This window comes from Odocoileus virginianus, chromosome 33 (genome assembly GCF_023699985.2).
Source record: "Odocoileus virginianus isolate 20LAN1187 ecotype Illinois chromosome 33, Ovbor_1.2, whole genome shotgun sequence".
Classification (NCBI taxonomy): Eukaryota; Metazoa; Chordata; class Mammalia; order Artiodactyla; family Cervidae; genus Odocoileus; species Odocoileus virginianus.
In genome coordinates this window covers 37,591,760-37,613,867 of record NC_069706.1, presented here as the reverse complement: position 1 = coordinate 37,613,867, position 22,108 = coordinate 37,591,760, and the positions used below count along the sequence as shown (strand labels likewise).

Genomic DNA, 22,108 nt, shown 5'->3' with positions numbered 1-22,108 from the left:
CGGGCTCTCTGGGTAAGAGCTTCAGGCAGAAAAGAGTGTTTGGGAAGGACAGCTCTTCCCAGGGCTCAGGATGTGACGTCCTGCCCCAGCATCCTTCCCACAGACGCTTCCTGCTGGGGGGCAGGGGGCCAGAGCCCCTCGACCCACCCTCAGCGCCGGGCTGGGGCTCCTGCCCATGCTCTCTGCAGCCCGCATGCCCCCAGACCGTGTTTCCGGGGCTCAGGCCCTGCTGTGGCTGCCCCGGTCCCCGGCATGGGCAGAGGCTGGACCCCCTCTCCCAGCGTCAACTGGGCCACACAACATCTGGCCTTGGACCAAAAGTACCTCCCTCCTGAGAGCAGAGGCAGCAGCCGAGGGAGTGGAGCCCCCGCTTTATGAACGTGAGCCAGACTCAGGGTCCCTCTGCAGGACACGGCGTCTGAAATGATGAGACAGGAAGGGGCGTCGTGGGGCGTCGGTGGGACTCGCATGGAGTTGGGGAGACCACCTCCAGGCTGACGGCCTGCAGGAGCCTGGTGGGGCGGGGGAGAGCCGCGACGGGCAGCCCGGGGAACAGGGCGCCGAGGAGCCGCCGGACGAGGTGCACAATGTCCACCCAAGCGGAAGGCACTAGAGTGCCAGGCCGGTGGGCCCGGAACGCAGACCCGCAGACACAAAGGAGCCACAGCCCGCACCAGGAGTCCCGGCAGGCCCAGGCCCCCCGGCCCCCAGAGCCTCAAAAAGCAAGACCAGCCACAGCGCCGGCGGGTTCCGCCCCGGGCCTCGGCCCCCACGGCTCAGCTCAGCCAGACCTCCAGCCCCTCAGCCGTCTCCATGGCCGGCGCCCCCACGGCCAGCTGAGCACAGAGTGGGACCGTGAAGCCTGCCCATGCCCCACGCCCCTGGCCACCATGAGCCCTTCCTCCAGGAGCCGGGCCGGTTGGCATCGGCCGGGATGTCGGGGCCAGGGCCTCAGGCCAACGTGAGCCCGGGGCCATGTCCCAGGGAACAGGGCTGGGTCAGTCCCCAGGCATCCCATGCTGCCACCCGGCCTCCCCACAGCCCCGCGCAGCCGGACCTTGGGCCGTGCCCCTGGGCAGCCACCACTCCAGGGAGGCTGGCAGGAGGGACGCGTGGTCCTGTCCAGGCCGAAACCAAGCTCTTGGGGCCGGGCCCGCACGCCCAGCCCTGATGCAGGTCAGCCTGCCGCTCCGTCCTGGGACCCGCCAGGGCCCCCAGCCCCATCGGACACACGTCTGCTGAAACCCCGCACGCCTCAGAGCCAGGCCGGACACCACCTTCCCCGTGAAGCCCTGCCGAGCGCCCCCGGGAGCCCCTTTCCCACAGGGCGTCTGCAGCACTCACGCCGCTTTCATCAGTTCTCCGCGTTTCTGTCTGAGTCTCCCATCACAACGTCTCTCTCGCGGGCAGCGCGCCCGTCTCAACCTGGGCCGCGGGTGGGAGGGGCCGTGGCCGGGGCGGCAGTGCCAGGGTGGGGGCTCAGCAGGGCTGGAGGGTGGGGGCAGGCGCGCGGCTCACCTGTGACATCCAGCTCCTCCTCCAGGCTCTGCACGTAGAGCGGGCACCTCTGCTGGACGAAGTAGAGGAGCTCCACCGCGTTGGCCATCCAGAAGAGGATGTGCTGCAGGTCGGGCGCCAGGCCGGCCAGGGAGCAGCTGGCCGCGGACGGCGGCTCGGGGCTGCCGGACAGAGACCCAGCGTCACCGGGAGGCCGACCCGCCCCGTCAGCGCCCCCCGTCGGGCTGGGCAGTCAGACTCAGACCCCGAACGGCGAGAGGCACGTCACCCACGCGCCTCAGGAAGGAGCGTCTGCAGCCCCAGAGCAGAGGCCTCTGGCGGATGCGCGGTCTTCACATCCTCTCTCAGAATTAGGTCACGCGGGCAGGGGGGCCACCCCGGGTGTTTAGGAGCCAGACGGCAGCACCCAGTTCTGTGCTGACAGTGGAACGAACAGGAAACGACGACGTAACTGCTCGGGGGGTGGGCAGACGGGCGGCGAAGCGCAGCAGGACTTGGAAGGCGATGGGGAGTCAGCGGGCGGGGGGGGGTCACAGGGGTCACTGGAAGATTTAATTATCAGGAAACACACCAAGGGCCCAGGGCACTGACATGCTGCTCAGCTCGGGCAGAGGCGCTCATGTCCCCTGGGAGCCGATACAGGCGGGGCCCCCAGGCACGGAGCTGGGCTCCCCCCCAGTCCCATCCCTCCTGGGGGCTGGCCGCCCAGGCCACCCAGCGCCTCTCCCTTCCCCGGGGACACTGGGGACCTTGGGGCCCCCTGCCTCCGCGGCCAGGCAGCTTCCGCCCATCTCGGGCCCTTCTTCCCGCGTCTCCAGAGCCAGGACCTGGGGTCCGGGTCGCCTGCGTTGTGACGGAAGCTTCCGTGCTGTCCTCGCCGGTCCCGGGGGGGCAGCTGAGGGGCGGGTGACCCTCGTGTAAACAGCAGCCCCCTGTCTCTCAGCCCAGCTTCTCCCCCACAGCAAGCCCGGCTGGGAGATGTGTGTCCCGACAGCATCCTCCACCGGGTCCCTGACCACACCTGCCGAGGCTCCAACAGGTGAGCAGGGATCCACAGACGAGCAAAGCAAGCCCCCCGGAGGCACCCTGGGTCTGGCCGGGTGACCGCAGCTGTGCCTCTCACTGGCGGATTCCAGGCACGAGGCAGGCGCTGCAGACTTCATGTGAGGACAGGGCCGACCCCCGCTCTTCATCCTGCCTGGGGGCGCTCCAGGAACCCAGAGCAGTTCGCGGACTCCGGCTGTCGCGGTGACCGTCACGCTGGGGGTTCCAGGGGTCACACCACAGGCCTAGCCGGGAAGCGTCAGGAGGGCTGGGTCCCCCTCTGAGCAGCTGGCCTGGGCCCGGGGCTCCCTTTCCCACGTCCACCTCTCCTTGTTTTTCCCTCTTATCTTGCTCCCCTCGTCCGTCCTCCTCGCTGGTCTGAATCACACAGGTCTGTGCACAGGCGTGGGGCGCTGTGTCCTCGCTGCTCGGGGCTGTGTCCACAGACTGCGGCACACCAGGCTTCCCTGTCCTCCACCATTTCCCGGAGTTTGCTCAAACTCATGTCCATCGAGTCGGTGATGCCATCAGACCATCTCATCCTCTGCCATACCCTTCTCCTCCTGCCCTCGATACGTCCCAGCATCAGGGTCTTTTCCAGCGAGTTGGCTCTTCACAGCAGGGGGCCAAAGCACTGGTGCTCCAGCATCGCTCCTTCTAGCGGGTATTCAGGGTTGACTTCCGTTATGACTGACTGACTGATTTCCTTGCAGTCCAAGGGACTCTCAAAAGTCTTCATCACCACAGTTCGAAAGCATCAACTCTTCGGTGCCCAGCCTTCTTTATGGTCCAACTCTCACATCCAGACATGACCACTGGAAAAACCATAGCTTTGACTAGACAGAACTTTATGTCGCTAAAAAAGGATTAATCTGTTTGTGTATGCATGCAAAGCTGCTTCAGTCATGTCTGACTCTGTGCGACCTCATGGACCATAGCTTGCCAGGCTCCTCTGTCCATGGGATTCTCCAGGCAAGAACCACTGGAGTGGGTTGCCATGCCCTCCTCCAGGGGATCTTCCCAGCCCAGGGATCAAACCTTATGTCTCCTGCGTTGGCAGGTGGGTTCTTGACCACTAGCGCCACCTGGGAAGCCCATTAATCTGCTCGTCAGAACCTAATTCCATTTTGTTTCCATGTGTATCGCCCTTCTCAGCCTCACCCAGAACTCAGGGGGACGGACAGGCCTCCACAGAGGAACAGCCCACCAGCGGGGCTCTGGTGTCGGGGCCTGGTGTGGTCGGCGCTGAGGTCGTGCCCCCGGCCAGCCCGGGTGGCGCTCTGGGGCCCCAAGGAGGCGCTGCAGCCTGGCCCACCGCCCAGCAGTGCCTGAGTGGGGCCGGGACCAGAAAGGCACCGTCCACGGAGCGGAGCCCGACAGGGCGGTCACAACAACACAGAGGAAACCGCTCAAAGGACAAAAAGGCAACCAACGGATGGGAGAGTTTACAAACCACACACCAGCCGAAAGGGGTTAGTCTCCAGTACACACAGGAACTCCTACAAATCACAAGCAAAAAGCCTAATGACCCGATTCCAGACGGGCTAAAGATGTCAACAGATGTGTCTCCAGAACAAGTCCTCAGCCTCCCTGATCACCAGGGAGACGCAGGTCAGACCACAGGGCACGGCCACTTAACACCTGTCCAGAGACGGGAGCTCCGGGGGCCCAGCGGTCAAGAGCCCGCCCTGCAGGGCCGGGGAGGCGGGTTCGGTCCCCGGTCGGGGAACTGAGCCCCCCCACGCCGCAAAGCCACGGGGCCCACACACAACGAGGGAGTCCGTGCGCCTCGGCCAGAGCTCCCGCCGGCCGGACGCAGCGAAGACCCCATGCAGCCAAACGCCTAAGTCAGTATTTAAAGAGAACCAGACACAGAGAGTGTCGCAGAGCACCTGGAGAAGCCGGAACCCCGTGCACTGCCGCGGGAACACGAACTGGCGCAGCTGCTGTGGGATGCAGCACGGAGGTGCCTCAAAAACATAAACCAGAGCTTCCTCATGACCCAGCAACCCCACTTCCGGGTCAGCGCTGCTCGGATGCCCACAAGCCCCATGGGGATTCTCAGCCCAGAGGCAGCCTCGCTGCTCAGACCCCGGCTCCCAGCTCCATCCCTCCAGGTCCCAACAACGATGTGGGAAGGAGGGGGCGATAAGGCCTCCTCCTGCTCCCCTTACAGGACCTACTGCAGGTGGACGGTACCCCGAAAGCACGACAGCAGACACATGCCTTATAAATGGGCCCTCTTCACTTGACATCCTCAAGTGAACAGTTCAGTTCATTCGCTCAGTCGTGTCTGATTCTTTGTGACCCCATGGACTGCAGCACGCCAGGCTTCCCTGTCATCACCAATTCCTGGAGCTTGCTCAAACTCATGTCCATCGCATCAGTGATGCCATCCAACTATCTCATCTCTGTTGTCCCCTTCTTCTCCTGCCTTCAGTCTTTCCCAGCATCAGGGTCTTTTCCACTGAGTCACCTCTTCGCATCAGGTGGCCAGAGTACTGGAGCTTCAGCCTCAGCATCAGTCCTTCCAATGAACACCCAAGACCGATCTCCTTTACGATGGACTGGTTGGATCTCCTTGCAATCCAAGGGACTCTCAAGAGTCTTCTGCAACACCACAGTTCAAAAGCATCAATTCTTCGACGCTCAGACTTCTTTATGGTCCAGCTCTCACATCCATACATGACCACAGCTGTATACATGACCAAAGCTGGAAAAACCACAGCTTTGACTAGACGGACCTTTCTCGGCAAAGTGATGTCTCTGCTTTTTAATATGCTTTCTAGGCTGTCACACAAACAGGGATGAGGCAAACCCCTGTGGACCGCAGTGGGACTTGTGGCCTCAAGAGCCCCTCACCGCCGATGTGTAGTGACCACATGCAGTCTCTGTCGTCACCACGCATCACGCTCCTTCAAGGGGACAGGTGGCCATGGCTTAGAGTCTTTGGCACAAACACAGGCGCATTTGCCGAGGCGGTTCCCTGTGGTGTCTGCTCATCTTTACTGTTAATGCCAAATGGTTTTCCCAAGTCTTCCAGCATCAAGTAAGAATATATACAGTGCTTCTGGTGAAAACCAATGTTGGAGAGCCAAGACCGGCTGCCCCATCTGGACCCCGGAGGTGTCCGTTTCCCCAAAGCAGCAGGTTCACGTTAGCACAGTCCTTACAGGAGCGAGGGAGGCGGCGGCTTCCGAGAGGGCCGCGCCCGCTGTGTCACACGCTCCCGACACACAGTTCTGCAGACATGGAAGGACCCCCCCCAGAGACAGACAGACGCTTCAGGACGGACTGGTTGGACCTCCTCGCAGTCCAAGGGACTCTCGAGTAGCCTCCACACCACGGTTCATGGAAGCGCAGAGCAGACCCCGGTGGGGGTGGCGGGAGCTGGGTCTGAGCCCCTCGGGAACCAGGGTCTGGGTGGGGGTGTGCAATGACGGGGCCATACTTACAGGAGCGCCTGCTTCTCTGCCAGTTCTTTGGTTTTCTCCTACAATCAGAAACAGGGAGAGAGCAAAGATGAGACAGAGAGGCCAGCACGGCTGCGAGCAGTCAGACGACCACCGACGGCAGCTCCCATCCAGGTGCGCGCAGCTTCCCTGCCGGGGCGTCCCATACCTGGTGACCTGCTCTAAGCCACACGGGAACCTGTGTGACCATTTAGTCAGACCTCCCAGCACAGAAGGGACATTTCACACCCAGCTCTCTTACGTAACAACCGGCCAGGCAGGGAAGAGGAAAAACGGGTCAAACGTTTGACAAGTTTCAGAATAAGGATTCCAGCAACTCTGATGGTGAAGCTGTGTAAACGCATTTTTAAAAGCCAGTCCCCGGAAACAACAAGCAGCTGCATGTGGGCTTGAGTCTGTACAAATGCAGTTCCACGTGCCCACGGTGACTCAGGTCTAGCCAATGTTTTCTGTCCCTTTTAATCAAGAAATCATTCTTGGGACTCTCCTGGCAATCCAGTGGTTAGGGCCCCTCACTTCCACGGCAGGGGGCTCGTGTTCTGATCCCTGGTCTGGGAACTAAGATTCCACATGCCTAGGGAACGGCCACACATACATACAAATAAAACAGGAAATGACTCCTGCTTTAGTGAAGGTGGCCCAGCATGGCCCCAACAGACTCCCTCTCGGGCTCTCTCAGCGCTCCCGGCACCTGAAACTGAGGAGACACGTGAGCGCCAGGGAGGGGGGCTGCTGTGAGAGTGAACCAACAGCAGCGGATGACTACACCCAGCGTCTGGCAGAGGGCAGACTCGAGAAAGGAGGGTCAGTCGTGAAGTTCGGGGCCTCTGACAGCCAGCCCCTGCACCCACACGGCCCGGCCCCACCACTGACCCAGACGGTCTCGCGGATCAGCCGGGCTATCTTGAGCAGCAGCTGCCCAAAGGAGCCCGGCTCGAGGCGGGTGGCCGAGTGCTGGATGCAGACGCAGAGCAGGAAGGCGGGGGTCAGCGCGGGGTCATCGCCGCCCGGCTCCACCAGCGTCATGATCCGCTGCAGCAGCGTGTCCTCCATGTCAGGATCGAACTCCAGCTGCAGCGGCCGCGGCCGGAGCGGGGCGGGCGCACTGCGGGCCCAGAGCGGGGCGCCGCACAGCCGGCAGCTCTGCGGCGCGGCCCGGAGGCGGGCCAGGGCCTGGGCGGGCAGTGGCCGGGCCTGCGCCGGGTCTTTGAACAGCAGCAGGTAGTGGCGGCCCAGGGACAGCAGGTCTCCATGCCGCAGCACCACCGGGCGGGCCCCCACCTCTGCGAAGTTGACGGAGATGGGCGCCCCAGGCAGCGGCTCCAGCACCAGCTGGGCCCCCTCCAGGCCCGGGCCCGAGGGCTGGCACCGGCGCAGGGTGCAGTGCAAGGGCAGGATGTCGGGGGCCGCGAGGCTGATGCTGGGCTTGCTGGACGGGGTCCTCTGGCCCACTGTGTGCCGCTCCCGGTTGAGCACGTACACCAGGCTGTCCTGAAACGCAGACGCCAGGGATCAGGGGTTGGGCACCACGCCAGCAACTCCGTCCCCCTAGCTAAGCTGCCTGGGGTGCCCAGCCCGGAGCGCGTCCTGACCGCAGCCTGCCCACCCTGGGCGTCCACCCCGTCTCCCAGACACCAGGGGCGACTCCAACGGAGACGTGAGAGGCGGCCCTGCACACACTAGAGGCCACGGGAGGCAGGCGCCGGCCCACAGGAACCAGTCCCTGGGACCCGCCAACACCCCGGGGGAAGCGGCAGACCCCCCCCCCCCCAAAGCCAGGCAGGTAGCGGACAGGTGGGCGGGGCCAGTATCAGGTGAGCCCCAGGCTGGGGTCAGTGAGAAGCTGGGAGACCCCTGCCCAGAGCCCTGATGCCTCCTACTGTAGCTGCACCAGGGAATATTCCGGAAGCAGAGGGCAGGGAAGCCTCTACTCTCCTCCAGAGTCCAGGACCAACCAAAGCCACCGCAGCCCCCAGCCCCCCGACCCCCAGGCCCATCTGAGAGTCCCCCAGCCCCCCGGTGCATCTGAGAGTCCCCCACCCCCCGCCCCCCGATCCATCTGAGAGCCCCCAGCCCCCCACGCCTCCAGATCCATCTAAGAGCCCCCCACCCCCTGGTGCATCTGAGAGCCCCCCACCCCCGCCCCCCCATCCATCTAAGAGCCCCCCACCCCCGGGTCCATCTGAGAGCCCCCTACCCCTGCCCCCGGGTCCATCTGAGAGCCCCCCACCCCCGCCCCCCCATCCATCTAAGAGCCCCCCACCCCCGGGTCCATCTGAGAGCCCCCTACCCCCGCCCCCAGGTCCATCTGAGAGCCCCCACCCCCTACCCCCACCCCCGGGTCCATCTGAGAGCCCCCTACCCCTGCCCCCGGGTCCATCTGAGAGCCCCCACCCCCGGGTCCATCTGAGAGCCCCCACCCCCACCCCCGGGTCCATCTGAGTGTCCCCAGCCCCCCCAATCCATCTAAGAGCCCCCCACCTCCTGGTGCATCTGAGAGCCCCCCACCCCCACCCCCCCATCCATCTAAGAGCCCCCCCACCCCCGGGTCCATCTGAGAGCCCCCCGCCCCCGGGTCCATCTGAGAGCCCCCTACCCCCGCCCCCAGGTCCATCTGAGAGCCCCCACCCCCACCCCCAGGTCCATCTGAGAGCCCCCACCCCCACCCCCGGGTCCATCTGAGAGCCCCCTACCCCCGCCCCCAGGTCCATCTGAGAGCCCCACCCCCACCCCCACCCCCGGGTCCATCTGAGAGCCCCCTACCCCCGCCCCCGGGTCCATCTGAGAGCCCCCTACCCCTGCCCCCGGGTCCATCTGAGAGCCCCCACCCCCGGTCCATCTGAGAGCCCCCTACCCCCGCCCCCAGGTCCATCTGAGAGCCCCACCCCCACCCCCGGGTCCATCTGAGAGCCCCCTACCCCCGCCCCCGGGTCCATCTGAGAGCCCCCCGCCCCCGGGTCCATCTGAGAGCCCCCCCCCCGCCCCCAGGTCCATCTGAGAGCCCCCTACCCCCGCCCCCGGGTGCATCTGAGAGCCCCCCCCCCCCGGGGCCATCTGAGAGCCCCCGCCCGCCCCCAGGTCCATCTGAGAGCCCCCTACCCCCGCCCCCGGGTGCATCTGAGAGCCCCCACCCCCGGGTGCATCTGAGAGTCCCCCGCCCGCCCCCAGGTCCATCTGAGAGCCCCCTACCCCCGCCCCCGGGTGCATCTGAGAGCCCCCGCCCCCGGGTCCATCTGAGAGCCCCCGCCCGCCCCCAGGTCCATCTGAGAGCCCCCTACCCCCGCCCCCGGGTGCATCTGAGAGCCCCCGCCCCCGGGTGCATCTGAGAGCCCCCGCCCCCGGGTCCATCTGACAGCCCCCCGCCCGCGGGTCCATCTGAGAGCCCCCCGCCCCTGCCCCGTGAGGGGCTCACGTGCTGCTGGCTGTAACCCTGCAGGAGAAGCAGGTGGGGTGACTCATAGAGGGAGCAGCGCATGGCGTCCTGGGCAGGCTCCTCGGGGCCCCGGGCAGCGGCAGGCGGGGCGGCGGCCGAGCTCAGGCTGGTCTCGCTGACCGTGCGGCGCAGCCGGGCTGGAGGAGGGCTCCGGGTGCCCCCTGCAGCGGGGGCTGGGGTTCCCTTGGCGCGGCTCCGCTGCAGCCTCCGGGCTTGGGCGTTGATCCCTGAAAAGCAGCCGTGCGGGGTGAGCAGGGCCTGGCCTCCAGTTCCGGGCTCAGGCCACAGGAGCCACTCACTGCTCCATCTAGCAGGCCTCGGGGAGCCGCAGGACTCTGCCACTGACCGTATCCTGGAAGACCGTATCCCTGGGGGCTCCCCCAGGAGCCAGACAGCCCGGCCGTCTTGAACCCCAAACACCCCACAGGAGCCCGACAGCACCCTGCAGTGGGTCCCTGCGGGATGCCAAGCCCAACCCGTCCACTGGCCCACCTTGGCCCTGCGTGCGCGTGTTGGGTTAGATGAGAACCGCTCATCCCCCCACATCTCACAGGAGGAAGCCGCCGACTCGCCAGGGCCCCCCAGCCCACCACTCGGAACACAGCTGTTCCTTCCCGGGCCGCCTCCAACACGGCAGGTCAGAGGTGCCCACTCGCGCACACTCAATCTCACCCCAGGAAAGCCTTGGACAGACCTGTGCGGGTGGGAAGCGCTCTCTCACATGAGAGCCACACTGAAGCTGGGAAGCCACCCGGAGCGCTGGTCTCCCATCACGGCGCGTCCCCGGCCGGCCAGGGCGTCCGCTCTGAGCCCTCCGAGAGCCCCCACAGCCGCTGTCTGCAGCGTCCTGCCCACGACCACTCCAGACAGAAGCGGACACCGCCGGGGGAAGGGTGGGGGCAAGCGGGGGCAAGGGCGCTGCCTCACCGGGAGCTGGCAGCCACGCGGAAGGGAGACAGGCTGCTTCCAGCAGGAGAGGGAAGCCGGCGCCTCTGCAACCCACAGGGGGCCGGGGCTGCGGGAGGAAGGCCGCTGGCTCAGCCCAGCCGCAGTGCGAGCCGTCTGCCGGGGCCGCTGCCGCAAAGCCGAGCCGGGGGAGGGGCGGGGTGGGGGCAGGAGGCAGGCATGGAGGAGGCAGCCCCTCCGCCCTGTGTGCCGGCTGGGGCATCACCGCCTGAGCCCCGGCCCCCCTCCCTCCATAGAGGACGCGCCCAGAACCACCTTCCAGAAGCAAGGGTTCCCAGGTGGCAACAGAGCCCAGAGGGTCGCCCTTCCCTCCCAGACCAGGACGAGGCCTGGGGCCCTGGGACTGCAGGAGACGGGCGTGGGGTGGCGCCAGCTCACAGCCACCTGGACCCAGTCCTCCAGCTGTGGTCCCGCCCCGCGATGACCCCTCCCAGGCCACAGCAGGGCCTCCCACCCACCCACGCTCAGAACTGCCTGGAGTGTGGAACAGCGCCGCCCGGCCCGGCTCCCAGGGCCCCTCTGCGGGCCCCAGGGGGAAGGCGGGGGCAGCTGGTGGCCAGCGCGCAGAGCCAACACGAACGCTGCAGACCCCGCGGGGGCACAGCCAGGACGACCCTCGCGTGCGGACACCGAGCAAGGACAGGCACTGGGCCCCCATGAGCTCCACGGGGACCGCTTACCCAGCAGGATGGAGACACTGCCCGCTGCCCAGGGGAGGCCAGCCCCAGCATGCACCCAGTGGAGGGCGGGATACCTTTGTTCACACGGGCCAAGCCACATGGGAAGCGCCCCTGCACGTGCTCGTGGTTGGATCCCCATGCACGTAAAGCTGTTTGCAAAAGCAGACAGAAAGGCACACAGCGCATTCTAGAACTAGCCGGCTCAGAGGTCAAGGGATGGGGACCAGGGGCCTACCAGGACACGTGGAACATCACACCTGCACACACTAGGACACGCTTCATAGACAGCTGTGTGTGCCGCCTACTCTCATAAAAACTAAATAAACAAGATTTTTTAAATGTCCAGGTCAACTCAGGAAGGGAGGTGGGCAGGTGTCAAGTACATTATAGCCTATCCTTTATTTTTTAAAACTTCCTTAAAGTCCAAGTCATAAGCCGACGCGGTGCCCTCCCCTGTGAGGACTCTGCAGCTGCCCTGAGGCGGGGGGATCACCGTGCGGCCAGTTGCTCCAAGGAGGTCATGGCTTCCGGGGTTGATGCATGCGTCCCAGTGCCGCGCAAAACCAGGGTGGCTCTGCCTGGCTGAGCAGACCCTCCTCGTTGAGCCTGGGATGGGGACGCATCCCCGTACAGCGGGAGGCAGGACGCGCAGGCAGCATCGCTCCTGGACGGGGTGTCTCTGGCGGGGAAGGGGGTCACGCCTGCGGGAGGGGTCCCTGATGGACAGAAGGGCGGCATGTCCTCCAGGCACGATGCTCACGGCTCAGGGAAGGAGCAGGCTCTCCTCTGGCGGCAGCAGTGCAGGGCGGGACCCGAGTCTCCCCCATCGGACGCTCCGGGCCAGGCAGCACAGGACACCCCACCACATGGAGGTTCCTGCGCTGGTCCAGGCATCCCGTCCTCTGTCCTCTCTGCCAGGAGAGAGGCGAGGACCCTGGACGCGGGGGAGGGGAGGACGCGAACGCTGGAAGCAGTTGTCGTCAGGGCTCCAGAGCCGCCCTGGGAAGAACAAGCCTTTTCCTGCATGTCAGGACGGTCTGGACAGTGTTAGGTTTGACCCCCGGGCCCTGTGTGAGCATCTCTCCCAGGAACCAGAGGGTCTGAAACAAGACACACAGCTCGGAGAAGCCTCTGCTGCTCACCCCCACCACCGCGGCTGGGGCAGGACTCGGACATGACTGGGATGCGGAGCCGACGAGGCAAACGAGCCTGTGCAGGCGAGTTTTGCTAAAACGGGCGTAACTGAGACGACTTCAGGGCCCTAACAACAGCTGGGGACGCGCCGCTAAGAGAGACTCGGCCACGGCCGTGGCGAAATCCCGAGTCAGACCTGCCTTCAACGCGCCCTCTGGGCTGGAATGCTGTTTCCAGGTCAGCAAAGGCTGCATGACGCAGCTCCATGACAACCAAATGACCCGTGAGCTTAACGTGAAGCTTTTCTGTATTTGAAACGTACAACAGAGACCTCAGGATCGTCTGAAGAGCATCTGCCTCCTACATGGCTGGCCTTATTCTGCACACTTTACATTTAATTCCATTTCGTTCTCTTATTATAATAAACCCTACAAAGGGACTGTAGTGAGACAGGAATACGCTACCTGGCTTCCCAGGCTCAATCTTCCCACAGGCAAACACAGTTCTAAACAGAAACGTCTATGCACACCCACCTCCCCACAAAGAGCACACGGGAGGCCTGTTCTGTTCACGCCGAACTGGGGTCCTAACCGGGAAAGTCACGTCCGAAAAACACGGGCGGTGGGAGAACTGGAGAAATAGAAACCTGTAATTATTTTACAGACGATGTGACTGTGAACACAGAAAATGCAAAAGAATCTATGGACAAACTATTAGAAGTAAGAAATGAACTTACTCAGCAAGGGGCCTAGATACCACATGTAAAGAAATGCAATACTGTTTTTAAATACTAGAAACAAAGAGAAAGGGGCATGTCATTACAAATGACACCATTTATAACAGCGTCAAAAAATAGGAAACAACAAGGAACAAATCTTCCAAAAGCTGGTAAGACCACATCACTGAAAACCACTAAGTGCTGCCAACAGAAACGAAAGAAACTGAAGTGAAAGAGACAGCAAGCGCGAGAGGAAGGGGAACGGTCAGCGCCCCGCACGCTGCGGGGCGGAGGCTCTGCCGCTGACCGGCATGGCCACTCCGCGGTGGGCGTCACAGGCACATGCCCCAGCAGAATCACTGCAAACGGGCCCAAGCTGGAAACTATTCATCTCCACCAACAGCAGGATGACCAGGTCAACTGTGCTATAATACACTGAAAAGATACAATAAAAGGCCAAAATGACGTGGGCAGGTACTAAACACCACTGGAATGCACTTAAATTAACACTGTTAGCCTTGTTATGTCAATTTTATTTCCATTTTTTAAAACAGGCTTTAAAGACCCTCACGTGAAAGGCAAGATCAGAAAGCTCTCCAAAGAGAACGAGGGGAATATCTTTATGACCCCAGAGACAGGGAAGGATTTCTCACACAAAATTGAAACAAAAACACTGACCATGAAGAAGAGAATGAACAAATCCAGCCACGCTGACAGTTTTACTCATCAAAAGACACTCTAAGTAGAATTTAGAACATCATCTCATAGATCTGGAGGAAACAGTTACAACACATATCGCTGATAAAGACTAGAAACGAGAATAAAGGACGCCCACAAATCAATACAGGGCTTCCCTGAGTGTCAGCTGGTAAAGAATCCGCCTGCAATACAGGAGACCCTGGTCCAATTTCTGGGTTGGGAAAAAAATCCACCAGCAATGTAGCAAGACCTGGGTACAATCCCTGGGTTGGGAAGATCCCCTGGAGAAGGGAACGGCTACCCAACTCCAGTATTCCGGCCTGGAGAATTTCATGGACCGTACAGTCCATGGGGTCATGAAGAGTGGGACATGACTGAGCAACTCCCACTTTTCACGTTTCACAAATCAATATGGAAAAGACCAGACAACAGAAAATGCACAGCAAGCACTTGAGGCTGCCAACGAAGATGTGAACCAGGAAGCCGGCCTCACCAGGTCAAGTGAAAATACGCACACTCAGTGTTCAGCCAGTCCCAGCCAGGTGCGCACCGCAGGGGGGTCACACACGCGGGGGCCAGGATGCTCGGAGCAGTGTGGCTCCCAGACTCACTCGCGGGGGAGCAGGCCACGGCTGGGAGCAGTGTGATGGAGGGGTCATAAATCCACCCGCACAACTCAAAACAGGCAGAGCCGAACCGTCACAGGCAGGAACACCGAGAAGACGACCGCTACAAAATCATGACGGCGGTTCCTTCAGAGGGGGAGGAGGAGGGTGGTGCTCAGGGCGGCCCCAGGGGACAGCAAGCCGAGTCCACGTGCCTGCCTCACCCTTGGTACTGACCTACGGCCCACACAGGATGCCTCCAACATCCCCACGCCCGACCAAAGCCTCAGGACCTGCCGCTTCACCTGTCCGGGAGGAGGGCGCCCAGAGGACGCCGCGGGCACCGAGCCCCGCGTCCATCCCACCAAGGGCCCGGCCTCCTGCAAGCGGCCACAGGCTGCAGTAACCCGTGTTCCAACCAGCATGAGGACGCGTCCACACCAGTCGCTCTGGAAGTCGGATGCTGCCAGCTCTGCGGCTCCGTCTCTCCCCAGCCCCGCCCCAGCATGAATCCTCGCCCGCCACCCAAGGAGCTGACAGATGTCCACCTTCCCACCGGCGGCCCAGGGGTTCAAGTCCCAGGCAAAATGCAGATGTCCTGCGCTTCCCAGCTTCCTCACCAGGGCTGGGCGGAGAGCCAAAGACACCTCCACGGACCGCGGCCCCACACCCTCCCACTGCACTCCAGCTGGGACGTCTTATTTCTGAAGCTGGGTCGTGGGTGCACAAACAGGTCACTACGTTACCCTAGGTCTGGTTCTCTGCTGGAAGCATTTCAAAATAAAGATGAGGAAAGCAACGAGAGGCGGGTACAGACTATCAAGCATAGATGGCTGGTGAACAGTCTAAGATCCACTGCATCCCACAAACTCTAAAGGAAACACAAACTAACATGAGCGTGTCTCCCGGTCCAGCCAGCAGAGGCTCTTTGTGGCCCGAGGCGAGACGAGCGTGCTGGGAAGCTGCCCGCAGCGGCGTCACCCAGCACTGGTCCTCGCCAAGGCCAAAACCGACCAAGGCCACGGCGCCAACCGCATCCCGTTAGACACGCGCAGGCCTGCATCTGAGAACACCGCCATCTCTGCACGAGTGAGTCCCACCTTTAAGGTGCTATCCTCCAGAAATAATCAGAAAGGAACCAAAGATGCTTACATAAGCATTACTTAGAAAGGTGGGAACTATCCTGAAGCTTCACTAAGGACAGAGTCACGCAGACCGCCCCGCTAAGCAGTGAAGGTGGCACTCACAGCATGAGTAAGTACGCTGAGTTAGAAGAAGAGGAAGAGCTCCGAACACAGGTGGATCCGAATCATGTGAGAAAATGAACTTGACAGTGAGAAGAGAATGGAAGGCACCGAAATGTTAAAAGCAATTCTCTTTTGGAGGTAATTTTACAGATGATTTTTACCCTCTGTATTCTTTTTCTTATTTTCCAAATTTTCAACAATAAAAACGTTTTTAAGTACCAAGCAGGGGCTTCCCTGGTGGCTCAGTGGTAAAGAATCCACCTGCCAGTGCAGGAGACACGGGTTCGAACCCTGGTCGGGGAAGACCCCACATGCCGCAGAGCAACTAAGCCCAAGCACCACAGCTGCTGAGTCTGTGCTTAGAGCCAGGGAGCCGCGGCCAGGGAAAAGCCCGAGGGGCAACGAGGAGCAGATCAATTAAAGTAAAGGATGTTTTTAAGCAAGAACAGCCTTAAAGTGCAGAGGAGCAGTATCTCCGTGGTAAAACCGGGACCTTCTCCTACTAATTAGGGCCTTAATCAGCAAGAGCATCTCCGGGAGGGCTAATAACCTAATTAAGATAATGGGTAACTGAGGAGATCAAATGCTTCGGCCACTTGTCAGCCCATCACAGATGGAGACGGGCCTCCCAGAGCCGTGCCAGAGACAGTTTGGCGTGGCGGAGGCCAGAGTTTTCTTTAGCTGAAACCGAAGGCCCTATTGGATTCCCCGGAGACTCCTCCAGCCCGCACCTCCCCCAAGAGGGAACCCTGGTAAGCACAGCAGCACCAGCCCAGCCGGCGCCCCAGGCCTCGCCGACCCACGGGAGGGGCTCCTTGACCCCCGGCGCTCAGCTGGGCGTGCAGCCCGCCAGCCGAGCTCAGCGCCGCTCTGCTGGTCCACAGGGACGAGCCTCCCTACCCCGCACGCCACGCCTCCAGATGCCCGCACGGCTGCCCACGCGCATGCAGGTCGGAAGACAGAGTCGAGGAAACCACTCTGAAAATCGAGCAAGAAGACAAAAAAGAAGCTGAGAGAGAAAAGATCACGGAAAGATGGCCGTCCAGGAGACACCGAACCCGGATAAGAGCAGGCCCAGGAGGGGCAATCCAAGGACTGGGGTGATTGTTCAGAACCAAAGAACATGCGTTTTCAAGGTGAAATGGCCCATTAAAAGTCGCTAAACACAGTAGAGATAAAAAATGCATAAAGGGCCAAAATACGCAAGCAAAATTTTAATAACCTTCATAAAATAAGACAATATGGACTTTATAAACAAATATGATAACTGATCCTGGCGTAGGAAGTGGCAACCCTCTCCAGTCCTCTTGCCTGGAAAACCCCATGGACAGAGGAGCCTGGTGGGCTACAGTGCATGGGGTCACGGAGACGGGGACACCACCCCGTGACTGACGCACGGCACAGGATGACTGATACAACCATCGCTGTTACATTAAAAAAAAATCTGACACAAAGGGTGCAGACACACTGAGTCTGCCTGTGCCACGAGTCTGGGGGAGAGACGCTGTGTCTCCAGGGGCAGAAGGCAGGGATTAGTCCAAAGGAGCAAGAATCACGTGTCACAGCTTCTCCCGAGGGAGAGTTAGAAGACACGGAGTGAGGCCTCCAAAATGCTAGGAGAGAAAGTATTTTCATGTAAAACTCTATATCCAGCTAAACTATTAATCAAGTATTAAGGTAGAATAAAGATCTTTTAAGCAACTTCACTTCCCATGGACACGCTCAGGCCGCCACTGGAGAAGCCAGTCCTCCGAGGCCAGGCGTAAACCTAGAACCAGGAAGAAGGGGGCGGGGGGGTCCCCTCTGCAGAGACACCACAGAGGGGCAGCTGAGAGCGGGCAGGAGAGCAGCCACTCCCAACTGGATAAAACTCACACACATCTGAGCATCCTGAGAAGAGATTCCGGCAGAGGACCGAGGAATACTGAGTGAGGGAAAAGTACCGAGGAAAAAGGGCAAACAGATAACGACGACAGCGGCTAACTTCAAAGAAAAGAGAAGCGGAACGAGAAGAAAAGGTAATCTTTGTGAACACTAGTCCTCAGCTGTGAAACGCTGTCTCTGGTCATAAGAATGTAAACACTGATTACAAGTCTAAACAAACTTACTCAGATTTATTAGCGGACAGGGCCCAAGGGGCTGATGCTTTAAATGAGCGAGGGTGAACTGAGTGGAATTTTCGTCTAGCAGCAGTGGGACACGCGTGTCACCGTGAGCCGTGGGGTTAAACGCCAGCGAGGACCAGAGTTCACAGCTGAGCCTGGGCCCTCTGGGCAGGTCAGCTGGGAAGTGGGGAGGCGAGGGCAGGGATGGGCTGTCTGGCTTCCGTGCTTTGCTTCTGATTTTAATCAGCGATGAGAAAGTATCCCTTTGCTGCTCATGGATGTAACCGGTGAAAACAAGCTTTTAAATGTACATGCTTTTCTACCTACTGAACGAAGAAGTGAATGAATGCACGCACATATGGTATATATTTCATCCATTACAAGACGCACTTTCACATCTCTGAACGCACCCTGCGTGCACATGGGGAGTCCCAGGCAGCAGCTGTCACGTGAGAACTGGCTGCCATTCCTGGGGGGCCAGACTTTGCAATATTCCGGTCACTCCGGGACCCCCTCAGAGTGGGGGAGTTCTGGCTCTTGAGTGCAAACTCGCAGAATTTTGAGCCACGGCTGAGAGACAATCTCAGGATAACATGAAGTGCTCTGAGAGGCGAGGCCTCGGTGGTGCTTTTTGGGCTTTTTCTATTCTGTCTGTTTATGACTGGCTGTGAGGGGCAGTCACTGCCGCATGGGTCTCGCTCCAGCTGTGAAGAGGGGGAGCCACTCTGGAGCTCTGGCTTCTCATTTCAGGGGCTTCTCTTGTTGCGGAGCACGGGCCCAGGCACACGCGGGCTCAGGATCTGCGGCCCACGGGCTTCAGCGGCTGTGGGGCACGGGCTTAGCTGCTCCACTACACGTGGGATCCTCCTGGACCAGGGATCAAACCCGTGTCGCTGGCAGAGGGATTCTTTAACACTGAGCCACCCAGAGAAGCCCAGCAATGTTCTTGAGGCCCAGAAAAGGGCACTTGTGCACAAATAAGTAATAATATAAGGCACCGTGTCCTCATTGAACTTGTATTTTTTACATTAGTGGGAAGCAGGTACTGGTGATCTTACAATCAATAACATCTTTTATGTGGTAAAATATGGTACACACAGGAATACCTACTGCAAAACTGTTCTCAATGATCCTAAAATGTACGCAATGCTCTGACCACACCATGGAGTATTCCATAAGCCCTGAAATGAATGAATTTAAATGGTAATAGATGACATGGGGAGATTTTCAACAGGAATTTGGTAAGACAAGATACAGAGGGTTTCCTTGGCGGGCGAGTGGTTGAGAATCTGCCTGTCAACGCAGGGGTCACAGGGTTGACCCCTGGCCCAGGAAGTTTCCGAGGGGCACGTAACAACGAAGGCCCATGTGCCACAACCACTGAGCCGCACTCAGAGCCTGTGCGCCGCGATTCCCGAGTCCTGCATGGCAACTCCGGACGCCCACACGCCTACAGCCGAGGTCTGCAGCAGGAGAAGCGCCGGCAGCAGGAAGGCCGCACACCACCACGAGGCGGCCCCTGCTCGCGGCAACTCGAGAAAGCCCACGTGCGGCAAGGAAGACCCAGTGCGACCAAAGGTAAAAAAAAATCAATCTTTTTTTAAAAATACAGAAAAATAAGTACATGAGCCTGTTTCTTTAAAAAAAAAAAAAAAGAAAACAAATTTTAATGAAAATCCGGCGCCCGCCCATATTTACATAGGTCTGTACACCAGCACGGGAGCACAGGATGACTGTGGAAGGCCATGGGGGAGCAGAAGTCTAAGGTGCCCGTGACCTCCGCCCCTGGGGTCTCTCCCGGGAGTAGGCTCATGGGCAGGAGAGATCCTGCAGGTATCGCTAAGGTTCCTGAGCAGCTGATCTGAAGACAGAGATTACCCGGCAGACCCAACCTAACACACGAGCGACCTCCAAAGCAGAGTGTTCTCCAGATGGTCACAGAAGAGAAGGTCTGAACAAGGGGGTTCCCTCGCTCGGATGGGAAAAGGAGCTGGGACTGGGTGCTGGCCCACAGCTATCAAGGAAAAGGAAGGAAGGAAACAGAACATGGCGATTTCAGCCCTAGAGCCCCAAGGAACGGGGCTCTGCCTTGCACCAGCGACTCCTCCTCACCGTCTATGTCCCCCTTTTGACACGGAATGCCCATGATGTTCTCCTGCGTCTGTCCCACCACTGGCTGCTGGGAGCAGGACAGGTAGCTGTCCCCCTTGGACCCACGGGTCCTCGGGGGAAGGACTGTGCCCCTCCACCCTCAGGGCTGTGCTTAATGGACTATACCTAGGGGCCTCCTCCACACCCGACCGAGGCTACTTAGACGCTGAGATTTGGGACTTGAACTGATACTGTAAGGGGGTGAGATCTGGGGACCGGGAGGTGGGGTGCCTGCATTTTGCACGTGGATGAGGGATGATGGGGGCCAGAGGGCAGGCTACAGTCAGAATTCTGGATGAGCCCAACGACCGTGCCGGTCTAACCACCTCCCCAAGGGTGGGTGGGGCTGTCTGTTATATGGCAAGAAGGGTTCCACAGACCTAATTAATTTCACTAATCAGCTCACTGGCTTCATCCAAAGGGAGATTATCCAGGTGGGCCTGACCTAACCACAGGAGCCTGTAAAAGTGGAGAGGAGGGCACGGGTCAAAGGACAAGGAGAGCTGATGCACCAACACGGGCCTGAAGGCGCAGGGACTGAAAGGGGGGGGGAGATAACCCCAAGACCACGGCTGGCAGGGAGGTGGGAGCCTGAGCTCCACAGCCACGAAGAGCCGGAATGACGGGGAGATGGGCTGGGAGCCAGCCTCGCCCCCAGGCATCTTGATTCAACCTTGTGACTGACGCCCAACCTCCAGCCACACCACCCCAGCCTCTGAGTACACAACTGTGAGCGCACACACGGATATTATCGAAGCTGCCAAGTTTAAGGCGACTTGTGACCCGGCAAAAGTAACACAGGCATCAGGCTGGTAACCAGCACAGAATTCACGATAAAGAAATTTGTATCACACAAACTCAGCCACGTCAAATTGAGTCTGTATGTTTGTTAGCACCAGGAGCGGTGTCTGTTCCCTGAAATACAGGGGTCACATCAGATGTCTGTGGACAAGGACACCATCAACACTGGAAACAGCCAGAGCTGGTGGGGGGGGCGGTAAGCTCCCCAGGGAAACAAACTGTCAGGCCGCAGCCCGAGACACAGCAAAACTGACAGACTGGTTCCAAATGGGGAAAGGAGTACATCAAGGCTGTATATTGTCACCCTGCTTATTTTACTTATATGCAGAGTACATCATGAGAAACGCTGGGCTGGAAGAAGCACAAGCTGGAATCAAGATTGCCGGGAGAAATATCAATAACCTCAGATATGCAGATGACACCAGCCTTATGGCAGAAAGTGAGGAAGAACTAAAAAGCCTCTTGAAAGTGGAGGAGGAGAGTGAAAAAGCTGACTTAAAGATCAACATTCAGAAAACTAAGATCATGGCATCTGGTCCCATCACTTCATGAGAAATAGATGTGGAAAAAAGTGGAAACAGTGTCAGACTTTATTTTGTGGGGCTCCAAAATCACTGCAGATGGTGATTGCAGCCATGAAGTTAAAAGACACTTACTCCTTGGAAGGAAAGTTATGACCAACCTAGACAGCATATTAAAAAGCAGAGACATTACTTTGCCAACAAAGGTCCGTCTAGTCAAGGCTATGGTTTTTCCAGTGGTCATGTATGGAAGTGAGAGTTGGACTGTGAAGAAAGCTGAGCGCCGAAAAATTTATGCTTTTGAACTGTGGTGTTGGAGAAGACTCTTGAGAGTCCCTTGGACTGCAAGGAGATCCAACCAGTCCATCCTAAAGGAGATCAGTCCTGGGTGTTCATTGACGGACTGATGCTGAAGCTGACACTCCAAGACTTTGGACACCTAATGCAAAGAGTTGACTCACTAGAAAAGACCCTGATGCTGGGAACGATTGGGGGCAGGAAGAGAAGGGGACGACAGAGATGAGATGGCTGGATGGCATTACCGACTCCATGGACATGGGTTTGGGTAGACTCTGGGAGTTGGTGATGGACAGGGAGGCCTGGCGTGCTGCAATTCATGGGGTCTCAAAGAGTCGGACACGACTGAGTGACTGGGCGACTGAACTGAACTGAAGACCCAGAGGAGGGAGGATCTCCGGCCACACCTGCCCTGAAAACCCTGCAGGTTCCAGGGGAAGGGAACAGGGGTGGAGCTAGAGACCAAAGCTGGGCTCACCCACTTCAGTGAGTCTAAAGGAGACCCTCCGAGGCCACATCAGGATGAGGGAGCCACAGATAACCCCAGGGGCGGTGGGAAGAGGTGTCTGGGCACCAATAAAAACCGGGGCGGGAGGAAGGCGAGAGTTCTAACCAGTTCACGTGACCGTACGGGATGCAGGGCGGGTCCAAGAGACCTCGAGCTGCGGTCTCAGCTTCAAGGCCTTGCCTTTTCCAGGGCAGTCAGTGCGTGCTCA

At 59.8% G+C, this 22,108-nt stretch overlaps 1 protein-coding gene across 7 annotated transcripts in view; it reads right to left on the bottom strand.

Annotated features, from left to right (window-relative positions):
* Positions 1 to 22,108, bottom strand: part of RADIL (Rap associating with DIL domain) — a 79,285-nt gene that overhangs the window by 10,200 nt on the left and 46,977 nt on the right. For all 7 annotated transcript variants that reach the window (XM_070460482.1, XM_070460484.1, XM_070460487.1 and 4 more), the window contains 4 exons: positions 9,448 to 9,695; positions 6,909 to 7,526; positions 6,018 to 6,055; positions 1,519 to 1,679 (listed from right to left, as the gene is read on the bottom strand). In XM_070460482.1, the coding sequence (XP_070316583.1) occupies positions 1,519 to 1,679; positions 6,018 to 6,055; positions 6,909 to 7,526; positions 9,448 to 9,695 (1,065 nt within the window). The remainder of the gene's footprint in view (positions 1 to 1,518; positions 1,680 to 6,017; positions 6,056 to 6,908; positions 7,527 to 9,447; positions 9,696 to 22,108) is intronic.